The 24,125-nt window shown below is 44.5% G+C and overlaps 1 protein-coding gene across 1 annotated transcript in view; it reads left to right on the top strand.

Annotated features, from left to right (window-relative positions):
• The window catches only part of LOC118587334 (nuclear receptor ROR-alpha), a 92,549-nt gene that overhangs the window by 41,290 nt on the left and 27,134 nt on the right, over positions 1 to 24,125 (top strand). Inside the window, exon 2 of the mRNA XM_036193245.1 lies at positions 20,042 to 20,127. Coding sequence (XP_036049138.1) covers positions 20,042 to 20,127 — 86 coding nt within the window. The remainder of the gene's footprint in view (positions 1 to 20,041; positions 20,128 to 24,125) is intronic.

Consider the following 24,125-nt stretch of genomic DNA (forward strand, 5'->3'; position numbering starts at 1 on the left):
GCCCTCAGGAATATGGAGTTTAGCTGGGTAATCTCAGAGGTCCTGAAAGATCTAGGATTGAATGGGCTGAAAGGCCCAGTTCTGCTCTCTAGAGCACATTAAACTAAACAGAAACTATGGTTTACTCCAGGCAGATCCCCTGCCTTCATGTTCTCACCCAAAGTGGTTTCAAGGTTGCTGTGAGGTCACTGTGGACAGCGGAGACAGGTCTATTCAAGGCCTTTTACCCTCCTCCTGAGGACAGGCGGGGCTGGGGATGGACCCCGGGCTTGAAGCACACTGGGCACTGCTTTGCCACTGTGCTACGCTCCTAGTCTGCGTTCCCCAAGCTGTGGAAACCCAGCCAGTTTTAATTATGTCAGCCACCTCTGCTGACCAAGATGTGGGGCTGTGCACCAAATCACTCGCTTGCATAAATCACTGGTCTCTTCTTATCTGTCATTTCTCTCTAGACTGAGGTCAGAGTGGTAAAGTTATTGTGCAGGCTATATTTCCGTTGGCTTAAAAGATGTAAGATTGCCAAGACAACAGATAAGGCTGCCCAAGTACCAGTAATTTCCAAAGGCTAACAATAAACTTGTGACTGTATTCTATGTGGTTATATTAAATGTGCCGTGTATGCCCTGCACTGCTAGAAGTTCATGGCTTTCACTGGCAGAATCCTGTGAAACCCCCTTGCAGTAACTTGAAAGATGAGACGCCGATTCCTGGCTGCCTTGATAGTCTTCTAAACTGGGTTGCTTTGGTGTGGTAGAGGACAAGGGGTCCACACAAGAAGCTCCTCACAGACTCACAAAAGGAGCCGGCAAACCAGCATGCTTCTTCTGCCAAATGCTGTTTCTGTTTTCTGTGAGTGTGGTCGTGGTTTCACACGATAGATCAATTGTTTTGGGCTGCTGGCATCTTAGTTTCGAAGTGTGGGTTCAGCCATTCAGTACTTGAACTTCTGTTATTTCAGAATGAGGGTACTACTATCCATGTCACCTTTTAGAAGTCACCCTCCATGTGATAATATTTACATGTTTTCCTGGCCGTCCTCAAGGAAGGTAAACATCATCAAAAAAGAAGAAGTGTGCTGGTCTGAGGGGGGGGGGGCTTGGCTGGTAAAGTGTACGTTGTGTAAACATGAGGACTTGACTTTGATCCCCAGAATCTATGTGAAAGAGCTGGACATGGTGGCCAGCACTTGTAAAATGTCACACACTGGGGAGGTGAAGGCAGATCGGTCCCTGGGGCTCTCTGACCTGCCATCAGTCTAGATTAATGGCAAACTACAGGTCGTTGAAAGACCTCGGCTCAATTAAAATTAAAAAAAAAAAAAACGGGAGAGGATGGGGGCAGGTAAACAGTGCCTAAAGAATGCCAGAAAAAAGGTGATCTCTGGCCTACATATCTCACACACATATACACAGGCAGGCAGGCACACTCATGGGCACACGCGCGCGTGCACACACACACACACACACACACACACACGATGAAAATAACTTTAATCCCTCTGATATTTAAGTAAGGATGATGAAAGCTGTTCACATCCCCATTGATATTTTCTAGATATGATACTAAAGCAAGCATTTTTAAATATATTTTTGTTGAGTTCTAACAGATGAAACCAGTGATACATGAATTATAAAGTCTATGGCTGCAAACACTAGTTTTGAGATATGTCTGGGGTGAGGCATGAACATCCAGATTTAACTGTGAAGTAGTTTAGTTGTTTTTTTTTTAAGAATGTTGTTTCTAGCCATTTACTTTTCAGATCTCACATTTTGTGTAATAAAAGAAGCTGTGTTGACCTCAGCCAAAAAAAACAAAACAAAACAAAACAAAACAAAACAAAAAAACAAAAATTCAGACACTTTCTATAAAATAGGACTCATGAAACACTGGTGTCTGCTTAGTAGCCATTTTCTAATACAAAGATTAAAATATAGATTTTTAATTTCTCATGGCTTGGAAAAGAGTAGGGTAGACATCAGTGTTACAATTTGAATTTATAATTTGGAAGCACAAACCATGAGTGAGGTTTTTTGGTGAGTGCCGTAGTAAATACCACCACCCCACACATGGTCTCGGACAGTCTTTCTGTGAAAATTCACCGTGGTCTTCAAAGGCTGTTGTAATGGTGGTCATGACGGCATATACCTGGAATCCTCCCACTCAAGAGGCCGAGACAGGAGGACCAAGAGTTTGAGTCTGAGGTTTGCCTGAGCTACATGGAAAGCCTCTGAGTTACACTTTTAAAAGGAACTCAAAGAGCATTTCAATTAAAAAAAAAAAAAAAAGATTCACTGTTGGCAAGTACAAATAGGTTGTATCCTCGAAAATTGAAAGGTGTGCTCTACTACACTTGGGTAACTTGTCCTTACAGTATGAAAATCCCAAAATGAACAGCAAACATTCACTATGTTTAACCTGCTCCCTGATGCTTTTTATTTGTTCTAGACAAGGAATGGAAGAAGAATAGCTCTCTTGCTCGCTCATGCTGTGTGTGTGTGTGTGTGTGTGTGTGTGTGTGTGTGTGTGTGTGTGAATAGAAAAGGAAAACATACAAACACTACCCTAGTGTACTTCCTACCAAAATAAAATACCTTTATTTTCTCTTTCTTGGGCCCAACTCGATTACGTAGAGTACACGTTAGCTGTGTTTTTAATACTATCCCACTAAGTCCACACTGCTTACCATGCTTCCTTCTTTACCCAGTTCTCAGATGAAGTATGGTACTTTGTTATGTCTACGACGTAGTCAGGCAACAGACTCGGAACATAAAAGGTGCTCTCTGTCATAAAACACATTGACAGCTGCTCCAGTTCAGCCTGACCTTCTCAACAAGATCTACTACTATCTGCATGGCAAGAGGTTCAATGAGAGCAATGGGAAGCTACTATGCTGACTGCATTTTTTTAAAAAAAAATAATTTTTTTTTGAGCTGAGGATCGAACCCAGAGCCTTGGGCTTGCTAGGCAAGCGCTCTACCACTGAGCTAAATCCCCAACCCTATGACTGCAATTTTACCTGGTATTTTGAGCTGATGTGATGCAGCATGTTTGAAGGTCATATGTATACTTCTTGCCTTCTAAAGTTTGAGGACTTCACCATTAACTTCAAGAGTTTCTCAGAGTGGGGCACGTCCTCCCATGAACATTATTGAATGACTTTAAAAATAAACTGGTGGCCTGCATGTGCTGAAGTGCTCTCGGGCCTGGGGCTGGGGTAGACCACTTGTCTAGCATGAGCAGGGCACTGGGTTCGACCCTCACACTGGCAGAATAACATTGCTTTCAAACTGTGATCGTGTGATTGCTTAGAATGAATTGCTCAAGGGGTCCCCAGAGAAGTACTAGCACAGGGCCTCACATGCCGGCTAGTGGAAAGTCGTGGTCTTAGCTGGGAGATGACTGTAGCTTCCATGGAGACAGTGTTTTCGCATGGCTGACATTAATGACAGCCCAATGCTCTGCCCTCATGAAGGGTTTTCATTTCAGAAGAACATCAAAACCACTGAGTCCTTTCAAGTCATCTTCTTTTACTGCGAAACCAGAAACCCTGCCGACACTGCTTGTCGTAATAACCTGTGTCCCCAGCTGCAGGCTGTAGAAACTCGCCGTCATATAATTTTCTAATTTGTGTGGAGGTAGTTTCAGCAAACAAGTTGGTTTATTCCAGAGCATGACATCAGAAAATGCCTTTTCTTCAGTGGCAAGGGGTAACAGAATTTCCACCAAGTCCACCCTCATTGACCAGTATTGTCAGGGGGGAAAAAATGCGGTACAGCATCTCACTCCAAGTTCTGTATGTTATTAGGCAACAGGGCCGATTTTATTTTAACAAATGTACCAGGAAGCATCCTTTCCCGTGAACTTTGTCCCTTCGAAGCAGTCAACCAACCAGGACAGCCAAACATCTGTGCCAGTGATGCTGGCACTGCCAAAAAGTTGGTGAGCCATCCTCTCTGGAATTGCCTCCACCTCCTTCTGCAATGCCTTGGTCTTTTCTCCATGGTAGCTGGAGAAGTGGACATGATACTCAAGAACATCCAGTCATTAATTCCCTGGAAAAAGTTACCACCAAAAGCCAAAAAAAAAATTTTTTTTTAAAGTCCCAGGCTATTTTTCTTTGCAGGGGGACGGAGGAAGGCTAGGAAGCAGCCATTGCCTTCCCATCTCACTGGCACTCAGTGATTACAAAAGAAATATGGCCAAGTTTTCTGTGGCTGTGTCAGCTTGAGTGCATTCGCGATCAGTCCTGTTTTGGTGTGGAAGAAGGTGCCAACGATGGGGGTGTGTGTGTGTGTGTGTGTGTGTGTGTGTGTGTGTGTGTGTGAAACTCAGCTGTAACGTTGCCATTGAAGTCCTATGGAGCTACTGTCATGGCTTTATCCCTCCTTGAGGGTATGTTTAGAGAGATTCAAATGGTCTGAAGTTTCATGACTTCGAGCCAAAGTCCAAGCCTGAAATCCTAGCACTCTGGAGGTAGAGGCAGAGAAGATCAGGCGAGTCTTAGCTTCATAGAGTTCAAGGTTAGCCTGCACTACAGTGAGACCCTGTCTCGTGAAATGGAGGAGGCGAGGGTGGGGAGGGCGCTTTTCTAAGGTGTAGAACATGCCACTGGAGAGTATTTGCGAGCACTATATTTCCCTTGGTCTGCTTTTTTCCTGGGGATTGTTTGGGCTTGCTGCAGAAGAGGAAGAATGCCCACATTGGACTGGGACAAATGACGATATTCCTGGAAAAGTCATACGCGGGGCTGCCACTTGGGATCTCAAACCCCAAGGCCCACTGGCCATTTAGACACGTGGTGAAAGAATTTGTGACTAATCTCCCCCAGTTTAGCAGCTGTTTTCTCGGTAGACACAACCTACATTAATTCAAATGACACTTGATACCAAATCCAATTCTTAGACTAGTTAATAACCCCCTGGCTTGTGGAGTCTGTTGTGAGCCCTGGAGTCTCCCCCTTTTTTTCTATTACAGAATCTTTGCTCTACATTTTTTTGTTATTGTTTCAGTTGAATTAAAAAGTGAGCGGTGGCATCATAACAATGATGGAGATGGCAGTTACCTGTCAGGTTAAGAGATGGGTCAAGAACTCTGGTATCTGGTGGTGCCAAGTTTCAGAAACCTTTGACCGCCCCCCCCCCCACTCAGGTTAACCTGAGACAGACTGCTCACTGCCTTCAAAAAGCGGTTTTCTCCATCTCAACTGCTGCCTTCAAGTCCCTTTAAGGGAAACTCCTGGAATGACACATTGTAAAACCCACATCTTAAAGAAGTCATTGCTGTGACTATTCCTCCTATCCCTTTAGAAGCATGGGGGGGTTGTTCTGGGCCTTGAACTTTGAGAGCCATTCTCAAAGAATATTTGTAAATGGACTGGAGCTGGAGCTCAGTTGGCACAGTGCATGAAGACTCAGATTTAATTCCCCAGCACTGCGTAAATCAGGCATGATAGCCTATGTAATAACGAAATTCAGGAGGTGGAGTCAGTGCATAGGGATCAGTTCAAAACCATCCTCGGCTACATAGAAAGTTTGAAGCCAGCCTGGGTTACCTGAGACCGTGTGTGTGTGTGTGTGTGTGTGTGTGTGTGTGTGTGTGTGTGTGTGTGTATTTATCACATTCATCCCCATTGCCCTCTCTTATCCCTTATCCCTTCCACACTCCATTTATATGTCTTTTTCTCTCCACCAAATACCTCTCCTACTTTCACATCTGGGATGTTTTAAATGACTTTTCATCCAGAGTAGGTGATATTCACCCTTCTTACGATTGGCGAGACTGTTGGAGGCATGACTGAAATTTAAAGCTAACATACCGAAGGTTACGTATTTGAAAAACTCCCATCACACTCAGAATTTGAATTTAGACGTGTACTCACTCATTTCGATGATTATTTTTCTGGGCATTAACCCTTCTTGAACTCCATTTCTGGGAATTGTTTGTGGTGGTAGTATTGGGTCTCTTTGAATAATATTGAATAACCAGGGCACAGCACAGTGAGTAGTTGCGTTGGTTTTCCTGGAAGTCCTGGCTGCCCATAGCCACCACACTGGGTACTGGCTCCTCAGCATCTAAGACAAAGAACTGTGGTCCAGAGCCTCATGCTATTATGATGCTACAGGAGGCATTATTTCTATGTGCTGGCAGGCCTTGGTTTCAAATATAATACCTGAGACATTTGTGGGTGGGTACAATGCAGCTTGAGACCCTAAGATGCTCAGCAGATGGCAATGGTTTGTTTTGAAAATGTGTGACAGTGGGTGCAGCACTAATGTGGCCTACAGTGAGTATTGTTGCTACTGACTTAAAGCATGGGGTAGACCCTCAAAGAGACAAAAATCTGAGCAAAATCCTGGTGTAGCACTTTGATTTCAATTGTTTACTTCCGAAGGGCACACAAGTTTTTTGGGTTTTTTGTTGTTGTTGTTGTTTTTGTTTTGTTTTTTCCTTTTCCTTCAACAGTGGCTTAGTCTTGAATTGCCGCATGTCTCCCACCAGAACAGGATAAAAGGGAATCACTGAGAGCAGTAAATATTATCTAAACAAGGCAAGAAAAGGCTGGAGACATAGGGCCATCAGTGGACTCCTTGCCTTGGAATTTGAGGCCCAGGACTCACATTTTAAAAGCCAGGCATGGTAACACTTCCTTTATAACCATTGCAGGAGAGGCAAGATGTGAGGTGGGGTAGGGGGAGTGGGGGTGGATCCCAATGGGTCACTGGCCAGCTAAGCCTAGCCTACTTGTTAATTTCCAGGCCACAGAGAGACCCTGTCTCTGAGGAACCCTAGTCGTCATCATTGTCCTCTGGCTTCCACATGTACATAGAAATACACATATACACAAAGGGAACATGTAGGCAAAACTAGAGGGCTTAGCTCCACTGTAGAAACAGTGTCCTAAGTCCACCAGAGCAGGGACTTAGAGACTGGAAGAGAACATCTCATAGTATTCCCTTTCTAAGCCCCCAAATGAAATTAGCCACACGCTCTCCACTTCTCCTCTTCCTTCAGTAGGAGACACCACAGGAAGACATGACTATGGTTAAGGAGCTAAGATTTTGTAATCATCATGTCCGGAGACAGGATCCAGCTGCTCATCTAGTCCAAAGCTGTGGAGCTCAGGACAGAAGTGGAGGCCAAGTCCTGGGGGGAAGATGGTCACTCTCTAGCCCAAGTGTCTGAGAAATGGTGTTCTGGTCATAGGGACCTGTGGGTGCCTCCTCCCCTGCAGTTTAGTCTCCCCCGCACACACACACTTGAGCACAGTGTGCAGTGGGGGGAGAGGCTCTCACCCACTTCCTCTGCTCTCAGCCCTTCTCCAGGGTGCCAGCTCTGCTATGGCTTGCTCTAGAAAGAAACATTAGCTTCTCTGGATGCCTTGTGTGCCTGTTGAGGGTTATTTCTCGGGGTGGGTCTATGCAATCGCAGTAAAGCTGCTAAACATAGAAAGAAATAATGGCTTATCCCTTGTCATTTTTACAAGGTCCCCTCCATTCTAGCTGCAGCCTCACTGACACATCTCCCATCCTTAACAGGCAGGCTGAGATGATGATCATAGCAAACACTCACTGAGCGCCTGCTATGTGGAAGACCCTCGGGCTACAGGACCCTTTGCCTGTACAGGCTACAGTAACGAGGCAGAAATGGTTTGAAACACGAGGAAATACACGGGGCTTCATGAAATGCTCAAGTTCACATAGCTAGGAAGATAAAGGACAGAGACCCAACCTTAGGCTATAGAGTTTGGGAATTAAAATCTCCATACTTTCCCTTCTTCTCCTCTAAAAATAACTTTTGCTTATATCTCTCATTCATGTGAAGAGAAGCTGGAGTTTAATCTGAAGTGATAATAATGCTACAAGATGAACTGTTTTAGTGGGTTCTTTGTGCCCAGTTCACGTCCCTAGTACCGCGGCCTAGCAGTAATGACAGGTGCAGTATTGCATGTGATAGATGTAGTTTGTGAGGTATGGGGAGTGTGTATGTGTTAGCATGTAGTGAAATAAGGTGGCAGCTGCTGGTGGTGTTGGGCTTTGCTGTTCTGAGCTATGGCTGTGACGGTACACTGCACCCATAGCAACTGTTAGCAATCAGATGTGTTTCCATCCTGTGTGGAAAGTGCTGCAGTGGATAGGAAAACATATTCTAAACCTTGCCACCCTGAAGTGCCTAATTGTACTTAGAAATCACACACTTTCACTGCAAATGAGAAGTCACTTCTGAATGAATATGTCACACTCAAGCTATCCATGACAGATACCCACATGGCCAATATTAGACAGTTGACAGGGACATGTGCAGGATGGCCAGAGTGTCATTTGAAATGTTTGTTTTCACAGGCCAAAGGAACACCTCATGTAGGACAGAAAGGACAGTGTCCTGTGTCTTATTTTAGTGTCTCTATGTTGCTGTATGTTCATATCTCACTCCTATGCAGGACTTAAAAGCAGCCGAAGGCTGGAGGAGTAGTTTGGTCAGCAAAATGCTTGCCTTGGAGGTCCAGAGTTCAATCCACAGCAACCACATAAGATTGCCAGGCATGGTGGCATTGTCCTTGTAACTCCAGTGCTGGAGAAGCAGAGTCAGGAGGATCCCTGGGGCTTGCAGGCCAACCAGTCTAGCCAAATCAGTGAACTCCAGGTTCAGGGACAAATACTGTCTCCAAGGAAATGGGTGGCATGCCTGAGGATGATACTTGTTTCTCCTCTGTCCCCACCCCACACATATATGTGTACACACACACACACACACACACACACACACACACACACACACACAAAAGTAGCTTTAAGGCAAAACTCCCAGTTAAACAGTTCTTTTTACTAGAAAAATGACATTTATAAGGTAGTATGGTGTGTGGACTCATGCTCAGATGTCAATGCTTCTTTTAAAAAAAACTGACAGTCTCTCACCTGGTCCAGAGTGTTCATTCCCCTCACCTGCCCCTCCACCAGCTCTGAGCTCTTCATTCCCTTGTGTCTAACCAGTACCTTCCCCTGCCCCACCAGCTCTGCTGCCTCTCCTTGAGTTTATGTTTTACAGCCAACAGTGGAACTGTCTCTCAGTCCAAGTTTCCAGAGTGTGCATTCAGAGATGGGATAGAGCGCCTTCTACCGCTCTTTCTGAATATCCCCGTTCCTGGCTCTACTGGTTGTCCTCCAAAGGCTCAATGAAGAATGTTTAAGAAACACCATCAATGGTCTGGCTTTTGGCACAAACCTTTAATCCCAGTACTTGGAGGCAGAGGCAGGTGGATTGCTATGAGCTTGAGACCAGCCTATTCTGCAATAGTGAGTTCCCAGGTTGCATAGTGAGACCCTGTCTGTCTCAAAATAGAGCACAGAAGGAAGGAACGAAGGAAAGAAGAAATGGGGGGGGGGATCACTATTGGATTGTAATCCAGAAACATATCTGTGATGTATTTGAACTTATCATCTATGATGTATTTGAACTTGTCAGATCTAATGTTCAGATGTTATAGACCATGTCTTAGGAGTTGGATGTACTGGAGAACTGGTAAAATTTGTCATCTTTTATGGTCTTACAGTCTTTTTATTGAGACAGGGTCTTACATAGTTCTGTTGGCCTTGAACTTGCTATGTAATGGAGAATAACCTTGACCTCCTGATCCCCCTGCCTCCACTTCCCATGTTCCAGGCTCATAAGGATGTGCCACCGTACCCAGTTTATGCAGTGCTGGCGATGGAGCCCAGGGCTTCATGCATTCTAAGCAACACTCTGCCAACTGAGCTACATCCCCAGCCCATGATCTGATAGAGCTTTAAATCTACACCTCTGCTTCTAGCAAGCCTAAATTCTTGCTTGTGAGTTTTAACAAAAAAACAGGTCCTTCTCTATCTCTTGTGCAAACTTCCACTCCCGTAGGAATTATAGGGAGGCAGTGTGGAGGTGGAACATAGAGATGGCCTTGGCTAGTCCTCTCCTTCATCCTCACCCATTCATGATCTGTGGACCTTCAAAGTTAAGTTCTCGTGGTTCTGTGTTCCATGACCGTGTAAGTGGAGAATGCTGTCTTTCTAGTCGCCCGTGGCTTGATGCAGAGGGAGGTAAATGCGTTTTCAAGGCTTAAAGTTACACGGTTTTTCCAACTTTTCATCCTGAATCCAGGGTTTATTTGGTTGCAGCATACTTCCTAACTGACATCATCTGCTGTGCGAGGAGCAGCCACTGCTCCCAAACCACTCAAGGTCAGGAAAGAAACAACAGGCTTCTTTGCCGGGGACACTTGCGTGACTTAACCTGAATTCTGGTGACTTTGACCCAGTTGCACACATCTTGCTTCATCCATCTGGTTTTGGTGAGAGGAGGTCATGGAAAGTAGGTACCTAGAATTAGCAATCAGTGGTTGACTTTTCAGGCAGGAGACTCTGGCCTTTTCAGGAGTGCCCTAAGGCAGCCAGGCTGTTTAGAATTCTGTGCTCAGTGCACTCTGGTGCCATGTGTCAAGGACTCCAGGGGCCAGTTACTATAAAACCCATTTCTGTGTCCACAGATTGGTGGGTTTTTTCCTTGTTTGTCCTTGGCATTGAATCATCTGCTTGGTTCTTTTCATAGCATTTTATGTAGCCATTATTTAAGAAGCTTCCCATTGGAAATACCACGATTATAAAATGGATCTAGCTTGCTGTCTACACAGGCAGGTGGAATGATGGGGGGGGGGGGGGCTGTACAATGAAGGGGTTTTCTCTTGAGCTTGGGCGTGAGAACTATGCTGCAGTTGTGGATGGTGGGGCTGTGTCGTGAAATGCAGTAGGAGTAGTTCTGATGGTTCCGGTGCGGCAGAAACTAGATAAGATTTCTAGATTGGGTTTGGTCTTTAAAGACACTTCTCTGCTGTTGCGAAGAAACGGATTCTGAATGACAGCAGCAAGCAACTGACCCCCTTGCCCTCAGCTGGCAGGAAGACCTAACCTAAATGTGGTACGAGTGTTCTTGCTGGAAGTGGAAGAGAACTTGGTATCTAGAGTAAGGCCGATCTCAGAAAAAGATTAGATGCAGCTTCAGACATGACATTTGCTTCTAGTAGCATATAAGAGACGCCTATTTAAAAACAAGCTTTCTGGAATCTCCCTTGAGCATAGTCTAACCAATAAATAAAATGGACTATTTTTCCTGATGGTATGAAATAACATTTAACCCACACCAGAAGATTTAGCAGAAATTTTCTAAATGTTCTTTGACCTGGAGTCCTAGAAAATCTTCAGGAACTATATACTTGGAAAATATGCTTGTGTATACATATATATTTGATTCTAGATTCCTTTAGTTCATTAGAAAATCTTCAAAGAAGCTTCATGCCAACTGGGAATTCTGCTAGAATGTTTAGTGACCTTTTCCTTGGTCTCTGATTTCAATTAACACCACAGATTCATAGCCACAGATGTGCTCTGTGGTTGACAGGGATAAGATTTAGGGAAACAAGAAAAAAAAAAGGTTTGTATTTGTGATCTTAGTGGCATCGTCTGGGGGTGGGGGTAGGGCCAATTACTCAGCATTTGGCCCAGTTCATGAGCAGAATGACGTCTTAGAAAGCATTTTCTTCTTGCTGGTCGAGTCATGTTGCTCAGGGTTTAGTTGGTAACTAGGGAGTTACCAAAAGAGGTCAAGGAATCAGTTACTTTAAATGTAGACACCTGGTGTATGACTATGGAGACAGAATTCTAGAGAGACTTGGGTCTAAAAATCAAAGCCTTCCCATACTCCCCTCCATGGCAATATGATTCCTTTCTCATTGGATAGAATGTCCCCCACCCAGGGATGAGCAGGCTCATCTGGATTTGGCTTTTAGCAAACACACAGATCCATCAGGGGATGTGAGTCTCTTTCTCAGGAAAGCTTAATCAGGTTTGGGTGGGAACATTACAAGGGGTTAATGTTCTATCCCATTGTCAGAACTACCTGCATCTTCACAGAAAACCACATGAGAAGATGGGCCTGGCTTCCTTATTCTTCAGAGACTTCCTGCACACTCAACTAGCTCAGCTCTCTCCGAATTCATTCTAGGACATTCTGGCCACTGTTTGAACTCCTCTCCATCTAAATGGGACACAAAATAGTTCAAGTTCCAAATGTCTAGTTGTGCTCAGTTTTAATTATACTTGGCAATCTTTGTATTTTGAGGTAGAGATGTGTCTGTGTATATCTGTCTGTCTGTGAATCTCTATGTATTTAATGAGTATTTACAGTTATGTCTTTAAAAATTATTTTAAAAGCTGCTAAACTTCAGGGGAAAACTCAGTCAGTGTGAAGTTTTTAAGGAGTGGCTCATGGACTGAGGACATAGGCCCATCACAGAGTGCTTACCTGGAATGTACTACACACACACACACACACACACACACACACACACACATACCACCTTCATAATAGGTAAAATTTAGGTCTTCAAGGGCAAAGGCACAGAAAATATAGGTCTTTGTTTCTTTGTAGCTTAACAGGGGGGTGGGGTCATTTAAGTCAATTTAAAAAATTAATACTGAATCTTGGGACATTTGAGGATCACATGAACATGTACTATGTTTACCAAGTGGGCGTCACGGCACCAATGATGTTCCCAAATGACTGGTCTAGCCCTGTTTAAATAGTGTGGCTCAGTGACTTTGCTGTGACTTCTCCATCTGAAGGGCCTTTTTCTTTCAGGTGGAAACTATCACAGTGATGCCCAAACCCATCTGAAGGGCTTAAAACTTAACATATGTCTAGCTCACAGGTACAAATTATAGCACCGTGTACTTTGATTCTTTGTGGTGGACCTGTTGTGGGCAGTGAGGGCATGGCGTCCTGGTTCTTGCCAACCGTGATATGCCAAGCTTCTCAAAGCTTCCTGTTTATATAGGTTTTTCATCTTCAAAGAGGGTTAAAGGCATTCATTTACCACCACTGCCTGGGAGGTAAGACGTATTCCCTTTTTATAGGTGGAGGAAGTAGAGGTGTGACTTACCTGTGGCCACCCAGGGAGTCAGGTGTCAAGGACAGGTTGGAGGGCTGGTACCACCTCTTCTTGGCTGGATGGCTCTGCGGCTCTTTCTCCCTGGTACCATTTGTTCTTAAGAGCAGCAGACCACGAGTAACAATTCCATGATACCTAATAAGCCAGAATAGGAAAGAGATATCACGTGCATTAGTTGTGTGTCTGTCTCTCTGTCTGCCTGCATGCATGTATATGATGCTCTGGGATATGTAAACATGAAGGAAATTTCATGTGACCCTCCCGAGGCTTTTCTTCCCCATCTGTAGAATGGGAATGCTACAGATGCCTCCTGTAGGGATGCTGTGCATGTAGAAGTCAAAACAAGCTAATGAGGTCAAAAACTTTCAAAACCGCACAGAGCTCTGTAACTCTCGGCTGTCATTACCACTGCCGGAAGATGACGGTGGGGCTGCTTATGGAATGGGTATTGAGTGGGTAGGACTTTCCTAATTAGGGGTCTAATTGTTTTGGTGATGTGTGGCAATGATTTCAGTACTGTCGTGAAAGAATCCAAAATCAAGGGAAGAAAAGCCTATCTTCTGGGGGAAAGCTAGCATTCTGAGCAGCATATATTTAGTAGACACAATGGCAAAACAAGTTGATTATGAGTTTTCTGAGAGTGCAGCTGGACCGTGGCACATGTAGGGGGCCAGGGAACCGAGCCACACTGTATTCCAAGCCACAGGTCCAGGGTGACAGGCTGCTTCTCCTACCATAGAGATACAAGGAGAATGCTCAGTGAGCTTCAAGGATGGGTCAGTCCTCCCGAGGCAGGAGAGACAGAAGAGTTGCCACTGGGCTCCTGACCTTTCCCTGTACTACACCCATGGCTAGCACTCCGCAAGTTGTAACACTGTGGATGAGGGTACCACGCGAAGGGATGGTTTAAACAACAAAATCAGCTCCTCTGCGCAGGCCAATCGGAAGAGGCCTCCTCAGCAGGACAACAGGTCCAACTGGAACATGGACCTCTCCTTTTTGAGGTGGACTCCCCTGGGTAGGGTGCAACCCGCACAACCAATGTTGCAGAGCCTGCAACCAGAGGAACCGAGATTTGCAGAAACCTGAAGTTTCCAAAGGCATTCCAGGGTGAAGACTCAAAGGCTTTGGGTCAGGCGGCCTTGCCACACAGGCCATGCTGCTGTGCAATGCCATGTGGGAGCTCCAGGAGCCTTTAATACCCCAGCAGTTTTAAACTGGGGATAAAATAAAGTGACTAATCCACAAAGGCCTCGGCCATTTGACTGAAAATAAAATCAAATGCCTTAGGGTTTTTCTTTTTAATCTTTATTGGTTTTTCTGCTTACAAAAGTAATACATGCTGGTTGTTAAAAAAAAAAATTCAAATGTTAGAGAAATATGTAACAGAGCAAGGAAAATGTCCTCCACATGCTCAGCCTTCCAGGAAGAAAAAACACCTTGACAGACTTCCTTTTCCAAGGAGATCTTTGCAATTTTTTTTTTTCAACACAAGCAAAACTGATTGACATCCACATGTGTGACAGATATAGTATCATAGCTGTACCCATGGCTTGGCCACTAGCCATTTTCCTGACAATCCAAAAGTCACCCCAAACACATATAGTCCAATTCAAGATAGTATGGGTGCTGAGATGACTCAGTCCTCACAAGCATAAGAACCTGAGTTCAGTCACCAGCACCCAGGTTAAAAAAAAAAAAAAAAAAAAAAAACTAGGTGTAGCAGGGAGATGGAGACAGAGGATGCCTGGGTTCAAGGTCTAGCCATATTAGTAAGTCCCAGGTTCAGTGACAGCCCTGATCTCAAAAAATAAGGTAGTGAGCCATGGAAGAAGACACCCAACATCACACTCTAGCATCCACATGCTCATGCATACATGTGTACATGCACCCATACAAACACAAAGGATGGTGTGCAAATGAGCCCACAGTGAAAAATGAATACGCTGTGCTCATATTTTCTATGAACCAACAGAAAAACCACCAACATCCCACTACCGTTTGTGACATACACTGTCACTGAACCTAAAAGTGCTGGTGTGTGTCGTGCTGCTGTGGCAGCCAGCACGAATTGCCTTTCACCATCCTTAGAAAATAAGCAGCTTTTCTCTATCCCCACTTCGCAAAGAGCTTAGACTCCAGAGGAAAGAATTTCATTCCACTATGAGGCAGGACTCCTTATCAACAACAATAATAGCAACTAGTAGTTATCAAATAGGAAGTCAAAGAACCAAGCGGTATGTGCCTGAAGAGGATTCATGTATAAAAAGACGTTGTAGAAATGGTTCAGAGAGGCTGCCGTTCATACACTATACCAGCCAGCAAATATTCAACTGGGAAGCTGGGATCAGAGGGACTAACTAATTTGCCTAGTCTTAAGAATTGGTAAACCTGAGGTCAGTCACTGGAAGGTCAAACATTCTACCTGGAGTTCTGCAAAATTGAGAAGGTAGCCCAAAATGTGAATGGTAATTTTCAGCTATGTGCTGGGCAGGTAATTCCTAGGAAATGCTACTGACACAGGTTCCTATGGCATGTAGGCTCATCCAGATTGCTGAGAAGGTGTTGCCTGGTCCTCCATTGATTGTGTACCAAGTGCAAGTTCATTGATAGTTATACAGACTGTTCGGCTTGGCAGGGTGGTATGATGAGAAATTGTTTGTGTGTGTGTGTGTGTGTGTGTGTGTGTGTGTGTGTGTGTCTAGGCACAAATGTTGTATGACACACATATGGAGGTCAGAGGACAACTTGCAGGAGTCAGTTCTCTCTTTTTACCATGTGGGTCCTAGGGGCTGAACTCAAGTCATCAGATTTGGTGTCAAAGGCCTTTAAGACCTTTGAGCCACCTTGCAGGCCCAGAGTCACATTTGCTTAGTTAAGCAGTCTTTCACCCATAGGAGGAACTGATGGCTACTTCTCCTGTAGATGAGAAATAAAAAGCAAACTATATGTATATGTATACACACACACACACACACACACACACGCACACACTCATGCATGTATCGTGCTAAGTGACCATCACTGTGCTAAGTGACCACCCAGCTCAAGAATCATGTGATCTGTTGGCATGCTGGCGTTCTCAGGCTTCTTCCTACTGTCACTTGTTAGCTGTAGAAATCTGCCTCTGAAAGTGGAGATCCTGCCTGAATTACGTAGAGTGTACAAGAGCAAACTAGTTAGGCAATAGGGCTTTCAAAAAAAAAAAAAAAAAGGTGAGCAAACGAGACCTTTTCCTAGCAAGGCTGCTCATTGGGAGGCTGATCTGGGGCCATACAGCCATGTCTGGCATCCAGGGGTCTACTGCTCAGCGATGCTGGCTGGGAGAAATGCACGTGTGCTTACACGTTAGTCTGTGTACTTGTGATTGTCAACCGTGGTAGTGTCTGACAAAGATCATGCTTTGGAATGCTGGCCAAGTTCATGTATGTGGTAGACACAGGAGCCAAGACACATCCTTTGTGTGGAAAGAGTATTATGTGGAGAAGACAGTGCTTCCTGGCTGAGAACGGAAAGGCTGAAGGGATACAAGGCGAAGGGATTCTTATCCTTCCTGTTGAAGGGAAAACTTAAATTGGTGGGACTAAACCGCCATCTTTTTGAAATGTCTGGGAGGCGTCAACTATGGTTTTCTTCTCTCTGATTCATTTGAGTCAGGCAACTGAGAGTAAGTAGGACTGGGGCAGCTGAGGCAATTGAATGGGGAGAGGGGTCAGTGCCTTGTTCCCAGTTGCAAATGTTTGCTGTGGGAATGTCCACACGTGTGATCCTGTGATCAGATGACATTCAGAGGGCTTTCGGTAGGAGCAGGTGCATTTTCATCACTCCCAAAGAGCACTCAGGGTGGAAATATCTCCTGAGAGAAGACAGCCATGGGGGAGGGGGGGTCAGCTAGCAGGGCCCTTTAAGCGGGCAAAGCACATCATGATGGAACAAAGGTCCAGGGGAATGGCCCCATCCTGGACAGACAAGTGAGTCTCCGTGCGCCCATTCATTCTTAGCTTTGTGGCCTCTGTGTAAACTTGTGCAATCAGCTTGGGTTTGGATAGCCTTGAGATCTGAAAGACCTGAACTTACGCAAGACTGAAGACCAAGGCTGCCAAAGCCTGACTCAGGCCCCCAGCCCTGACCCAGCAGCCACCAGAGGCTGTGCTGCCATTAGTTGCTGCCCTCCCCCAGCCAGGCCATGAGCCATTCCTAGAGGATGGTGTTAAGGCTGGGATGATACTTCTAGCCCTTCCCCATCTTGTGAGCATACCACCAAAGCTCCCTATATATAACATTACCATAGCCCTTTAGAAGCATTCTGAGTACTCTCTAAAGTCCACCCCAGAGCACAGCAGTAGCAGTCACATCCCAACTTGATTCAGGCAGTGTAACTTAGTCTCCCTGGATGGCCCGCCCAGGGTCTTCAGATTCTTAGACAGAACTAATAGATGTGTCTTCCATCTTTAAGATAGACTGAAGATGATTTTGTTGTTTTGCATCTGTGTGGACGCACACGTGTGTACATGCATGTGAAGGCCAGAGGTTTGAGTCATGTGTCTTTCTTAGCCGCTGTCTAGCTTATTTCTATGTTGAGGCATGGCGTTTCATTGAACCCAGTACTCACCAATTCAGCTGGTCTGGATAGCCAGTGTGCTCTGGGGACTCTCCTATCCCTGCCTCCCAAACACTGGGATTACAGACTGGCTGCCACGCCTACCAGGCATTTAGGCGGGTGGTGGAGATCTGAACTCTGGTCCTCTGCTTGCAAGGCAGATGTCCACCCACTGAGCTGCTGTGCCCTGAAGATGGTTCTTGAAAGGCCCCGGATGAAGATGAGTGAGGCTGTTCAGTTTGACCCAAGTGGTTCTGATGCTGATTTACACTGGGGTGGGGGTGGAGGGGTATCAAGGTCTGCTCGTGTCATTTCAGTGATAGTTTGAAGTGGAGCAGGGACAGAAGGCAGCTCCTAGTTGTTTGTCTTTATTTCTTAGATAAATCCTGTTTAATAGGTGGACTGAGTAGTGTTACCTAATTTTTCTTTTCCTCACAGGTCAGGGTGGAGGCAGCCAGTTCTCAATATAGACTAGTTCATGCATGTGAGAAAACCCAGGTTGGAACTGTGTGGGCTGACAGAACTTTTAAGATGCCTTTCTCTCTGCCCCTTGTCTGAAAAGCATTAAGCATAACTCTGCCTGGTGCAGCAGACTGCCTTTCCCGTGACTTTACTGAAGAAAATATTGAGGGGAATGCTCAATACGGGGGCCTTATGCTATCTCCCTCGAGGAAGTCAGACAAGGCACAGTTGGAAATGGGATGTTTATTAATACAGTTCTAAACATTCTAAGTTGCAATAGCACCATTATGAGACAGTAGGCCTCCAGATGATTTTGAACACTCTCTAAATCTGGTCAGGAGAGATGCCTCATTGGTTAAGAGTCCTTGCTGCTCTTCCAAAGGAACCTGAGTTGGGTTCCTGGCACCTATGGTCACAGCTCACAACCACCTGTGACAACTCCAACTCCAGGGAACCTGATGCCCTCTTCTGGCCTCTGTAGGCACTGCTGTCACATGCATATGCATACACACACACACACACACACACACACACACACACACACACACACCTCAATCTTGGATGAGCAAGCATGGGATGAAGCGCTGAAAAACTCCACAGGGAAAAGACCCTCCTTCTAGAATAGCTGAAGTCACCACACACTTGTGTTCATCTTCTTGGAAGGGGGTTAGCAGACTGCATAGTTTATAATGAGTTTGAATCCAGGAACTTTGTGTGTCTGGATATGGCATTACATCATTGCATCAAGTTCAAAGTCAGTGGTTACAAAAAATGTAACTGGATATGGTATGTCATTAGAAAAGAGTAAGCCGTGTGTTTGTGTGTGTTGCACACATCGTGCAACAGAGTCCCTGGATGGAACCATTGCTTTGTGGAAGGTATAAAGCTACCCAAATACTTGCATAAAATGAAATTAACTAGGGCACTTGCTATTCTATCTGCATGTATAACTCGGCAGATAATGTGCTGTGGTGATATCCAACGGTGAAAATTTTGGAATGTAAATGTAGCACAACAGAACATTCTAGGTAAATGGGATCATAGTCATCACTGCAGATCAGTCTTGGTCTCCATGAGTTTCATATAGAAGTCTTATTTAAGAAATGAGTTAAATGTGGGAATTTCCCCCCCATGTATTCTCTTCTGTATATTTCAGTTCTCCATTCTGCTTTTTCTGACTCTACTGGAAACATAGTGTGTTTATTTAGAGATGAATAGATGCCTAGCCAGGACTTCGAACTTTGGTGTGATATCTTAATCAATTGGTTTTCCAGAGGCAAGCAGCTTTAAATAATCAATTGCATAAAAATACATGCATGCTGCACCAAAAGAAAAATCAATTTCCATCATAAAAAAAATTCAGAAGCAACTTCTCCTGTTTGGCAAAATTCATCATTATTAAATTCAGGCAGGATATTAACTTTATGGCTGAAAGGTCTGGCTGTACAAAGATGAACTAATTTTGAACACATGGCAACTACATTAATTCTTTTAAAGGATGAGTGAGGAGCCCTTCCTATCATATGTAACTTATTAATATTTTGAATTGAATCATTTTCCTAAGTAGGCCTGACTTTGGGGGGGTGTATTTTTCTCTACAAGTCAAAAGCCACATGCTCAGCCAAGACAGATTTATGACCTTTTAAAAATAATGATGGAAAATGAGATGGGATGGGAAGGGACACACTTTAGTATCAGCTTTGCTCTGAGGCCTAAACTGCGAACTCTCCAGTTCTGGAAGCCTTTGAAATGCTGATTCCAGTCTTCTTGTGGGCTCTTAAACACCTTCTCAAATGACCCATTTTAATAACCCGAAAGCTATTATATAACGAGCAGCCATAATTTAGTCCAGGGCTCTAGGGGGACCCTCACAGTTCAGCAATGAATAGTTAATGCAGGATAATGTTTAGCAGGTTATTAGTTTTCACTATACAAATGCTGATCGGGGAACGCTTTTATAAGGTGTTTAAAAGAAAATGTAATTAACTGGTTGCATGCTTCTGTTGCAGCTCAAATTGAAATTATTCCATGCAAGATCTGTGGAGACAAATCGTCAGGAATCCATTATGGTGTCATTACGTGTGAAGGCTGCAAGGTAAGCTGTTTTAATTGTTGTTGTTGTTGTTTCTATTCATGTTACAGGGCATCTTTGCCATTTCTATTTTTTACTTCCAGTCTGCCTAAAAATTCAACTCCTTGAGATTCTGAGTGATGATGACAGGGTGTGGTCAGGACTGCGCTATTCAATTATAATTACTGTGGTTACATATACTTTACTCCTTCCTTCAACATGGCAGAAGAATAAAGAGCAAGGGACCAGAATCTGCTGCACTGAGGAGCTACCTCAGGGCCTGGGGAGATGGCTCAGTGGGTAATAGCGTTCCGTGTGCAGGAATGAAAACCTGAATTCAAATCCCTTGGTGCCCATGTGAAAAATCCCAAGAATGGCCACCCACGACACACACACACACACACACACACACACACACACACACACACACACACACACACACAAGACCTCTGATTGCCCTGTTACTGGATTTATGAGACAGTATTTCCAAGTTTCACATGGATGTGACTAAGTCTTTCTGTTGGTATCCAGATGTTAGTGCACCTGGCTAAATTACAGAACTGAGCTCTACTCCTGGGACTTGCCCACATTGTCTGGGACACATCTCAGCCTTTTAAGTGACTCGGCTTTTTCCATGAAGTAGCCGTAATACCTGCCCTTCCTACCTGTTCAGCCTAGTACAAGAATAGGAGGTGCTTTTAAATAAAAGCCCAAAGACCAGAAAAGAGTCATTTGAATGATGTAACCATGGGGCCAGGGACACAGAACAGGCTTACTGTGAGAACGGAAGACAGAGATGCTTAGTCATTCCAAGACCATGCCCCCAAACTTATACAAATTTTGACTAAGATTTAAATTCTTCTGCTTGTATGGGAAGAGTTCTAAGCCGGGAAGTGGGGGGGGGGGGGGGGTTGGGGATTTAGCTAAGTGGTAGAGCACTTGCCTAGCAAGCACAAGGCCTTGGGTTCGATCCTCAGCTCAAAAAAAAAAAAAGATAGGGACAGGGGGAGAATTTGTGAATTTGAATTTGGTTTGCATTCCTTTAGTGAAAACAAGAATATATTGTGTCATAAAATAGAAAATCACCTGCAGACATACGTAATGTCTGAGAGATTTGGGGGAGATTAGCCTCATAATTGTTAAAATTGTTCCTGTCACTGCTAATCATAATATCGTTTGCTGATTTACATACATGTAAATACATCATCTAGACTGCAGGTTAGTGAAGACGGATTTTTTTTTTTAAACTATTACGTGTATTATTTGGAGCAGCAAAGTGGTGTGCAGATGCTATGGCATGCATGTGGAAGTCAGAGGACAACTTGCAGAAGTCAGTTCTCTCTACCACGGGGGCCCCAGGAACTCAGCCATCAGTCCTGGTGGCAAGTCCCTCTAGCCACTAAGCCACCTCACTGGTCAAAGCTTGGGACTTTTGCATATCACCAAATCCTTTTGTACTTTAAAAGGCCACCCACCTTTTAGAAATGGGAAACTTGTTACTTGAGGGGAATTTTGAATTATTCATTGCTGTGGCAAAGGCCTCAGTACTGGATTTATTAAAAAAAAAAAAAAAAAATCCCACACCCTTTTCTTCCTTAATCTGGCCTCTCTGAAATAAATTCTTTTAAAAATGAAATACTTAAGGCTGGAGAGAAGGCTTAGTGGGTAACACCACTTGCATTGTGCGTATAAGGGCCTAGTGTCTATGTTTAAAAAAAAATAAAACAAAATGCTGCCTCCGGTGGTGTGTGCTGGAACCCTGGCATTGGTGGGGCAGAACTAGGCATATCCTGAGAGCTAAGTGACCAGCCCCCTGAGCTGAAACAGGGAGCATCTCTGTCTCAGGCAGTAAGAGCACAGTGGGAGACCCTCCCCCATCCCCCCCGTGGCCTCTGCATGTCTCCCACACACAGGTGAAAAGAAAGTTGAAATACTAACCTAGCTATGCAAATGACCTGTCTGTAACCATGGCCTCAACTTCAGCCTGCGTCCCCAAAGCTGTATCCTTGGTAGAAGCACCAGAGCCTCTCTTATCCCCACAGCGTTTGTTGCTCTGCCATGGTCCTCAGTAAATCTGACTTTGGTTCATGGCCTATCACCCAGGTGTTTATACCACCTAGGTCCTTCCATTCTGCCCAAGAAGCTCACCCCTCCCTGAGTCTGCCCACTGCACCCCTGTGGTTCTTCTGTGTGTTGAACTGACATACAGTAGCTGGAAATATGAAATACAGGGGTGAGTGACTTGGGTGCCATGCTTTAGCAATTTGAAAGGCTCGCTAGTAACGGGCTATTCAGTAAATCCTCAAGTGACAGAGAGCCGATGCATTTCCACATGCACACAGTACATTTTAAGGCCCAGTGTTTATTCTGGAGGAAGGAAAAGCAAACTGTAAAGCTAACAGCAGGTAAGAGCCTCTCATCATCTGGAAGCCCTTCCAAATCCTGTCCACGTGACACCGCCATGCTGAAATGGCTTTCAGCTGTTGGTTCTGAGCCTCTGCTCAGGTAGCTTCCCACAATGAAGGCTACTAAACCACGAAAGTGTAATCTACTCAGTGTTGAACATTTTTGAGGGATACGGTACCTGTTCCACATTGTAGTTTCTGACTGAAACAGCTTCATCCCTAGTTCCAGTGAAGTCAAGAGACTTCTGCCACTGTCATTAATTATCAAATTTTAACCAGGTGTAGGTGACTCCCCCCATGGCTAATCAGAAATGATTTTCTTTCTGCCAGTACAATTAGACATAGGAGGGAAAGCACATAGCACATCAAGTAGATATGTAACGAGGAGGGGGTCGTGTATTATAGACACACATACAAATCATAATAGATATACATTTACATCATAGTATATTTACCATAGAGGATTCATTTTTCTGAGACTTATTCATCAGTGACTTAGAGCTAAGATAGTGTCCTATGTGAAACTTTCTCTTTCAGCCAATAACAGGAAAATTCACAATCATCTCCGCATATATGCATTCTCATAAAATGACTATAGGAAGGTTTTTAAAGAAATTTAGAGTATGTAACAGATACTTTTCTCCCCTCTGAGGAAATTGTCAAAGTATGAGGAGCTTTGTATGTGCTTAGCTGGAAAGAAGCTTGACCAGTTTTCCCTTTAGGCCCAAATAGCTCTTCATAAATTCTATTTGTTGCTGTTATTTGATTGTAAAAAGTCACTGTGACCCCTGAGCTGGTTCTGTCTAGTTTTCAACATTAATGCTTTCATACTCAATATTTTTAATTTTAATGCTTTAAAATGCCTAGTCCTGGATTAGAGTTCAGCCTTTTAAAATGAAAATTAGATTTGGGAAAAGCTGCTGTTACTTCCCCCTTCAACCATCAAAGTTTTCCATTCTGCCACATCTAAGTCATGAGGTGAATGGAGTACTTCTGGTTCAATCTGCAGCGCCACAAAACCAAATGACCTGTTAAATATGTCTCAGTAGCTACTGTCCTTCCTCTGCTCACAAACACACTGTGTTCAAGGCAGTGTAGTAGATAGAAATTCTCCCTGCCCTAGTGCTAGATTTCTGGAAGGTTCTCCTTTGGGGCGCTGAGTGCCTTTCCTGGGATTGGATCTGAGAATGTTGGAGCTCAGGTGCTAGCAGATATCTCCATTTACAAATGGGACATGTGAGGTGAGGTCAGCTTCACATCAGAGCTCACTGGCACACACAGTTCCATGAGGAGGTGGGCCATATCTATTGGAGAAAGTTTCCCTGGGTAGGTTTGCCTGGCTAGGGGACCTGTACACCAGCTAACTGGTGCACGTGAGACTGAAGAACCTGAGTCTCAAGCCCGTCAGTGGTGGTGTACACCTTTAATCCCAGCACTCAGGAGGCAGAGGCAGGCGGATCTGTGAGTTTGAGGCCAGCCTGGTCTACACAGCCTCTTTCTTTGCCTCTTCCTCTCCCTGACTTCAATCTATGGATGACCTTTCCCCTGAGTAAAACTGACAGTTACCATCTTTCCCCCATTGTCCTGCTGCTCCACTTGCTCCCCACACTCATCCTC

This window comes from Onychomys torridus, chromosome 7 (assembly GCF_903995425.1).
Source record: "Onychomys torridus chromosome 7, mOncTor1.1, whole genome shotgun sequence".
NCBI classification, from domain to species: domain Eukaryota; kingdom Metazoa; phylum Chordata; class Mammalia; order Rodentia; family Cricetidae; genus Onychomys; species Onychomys torridus.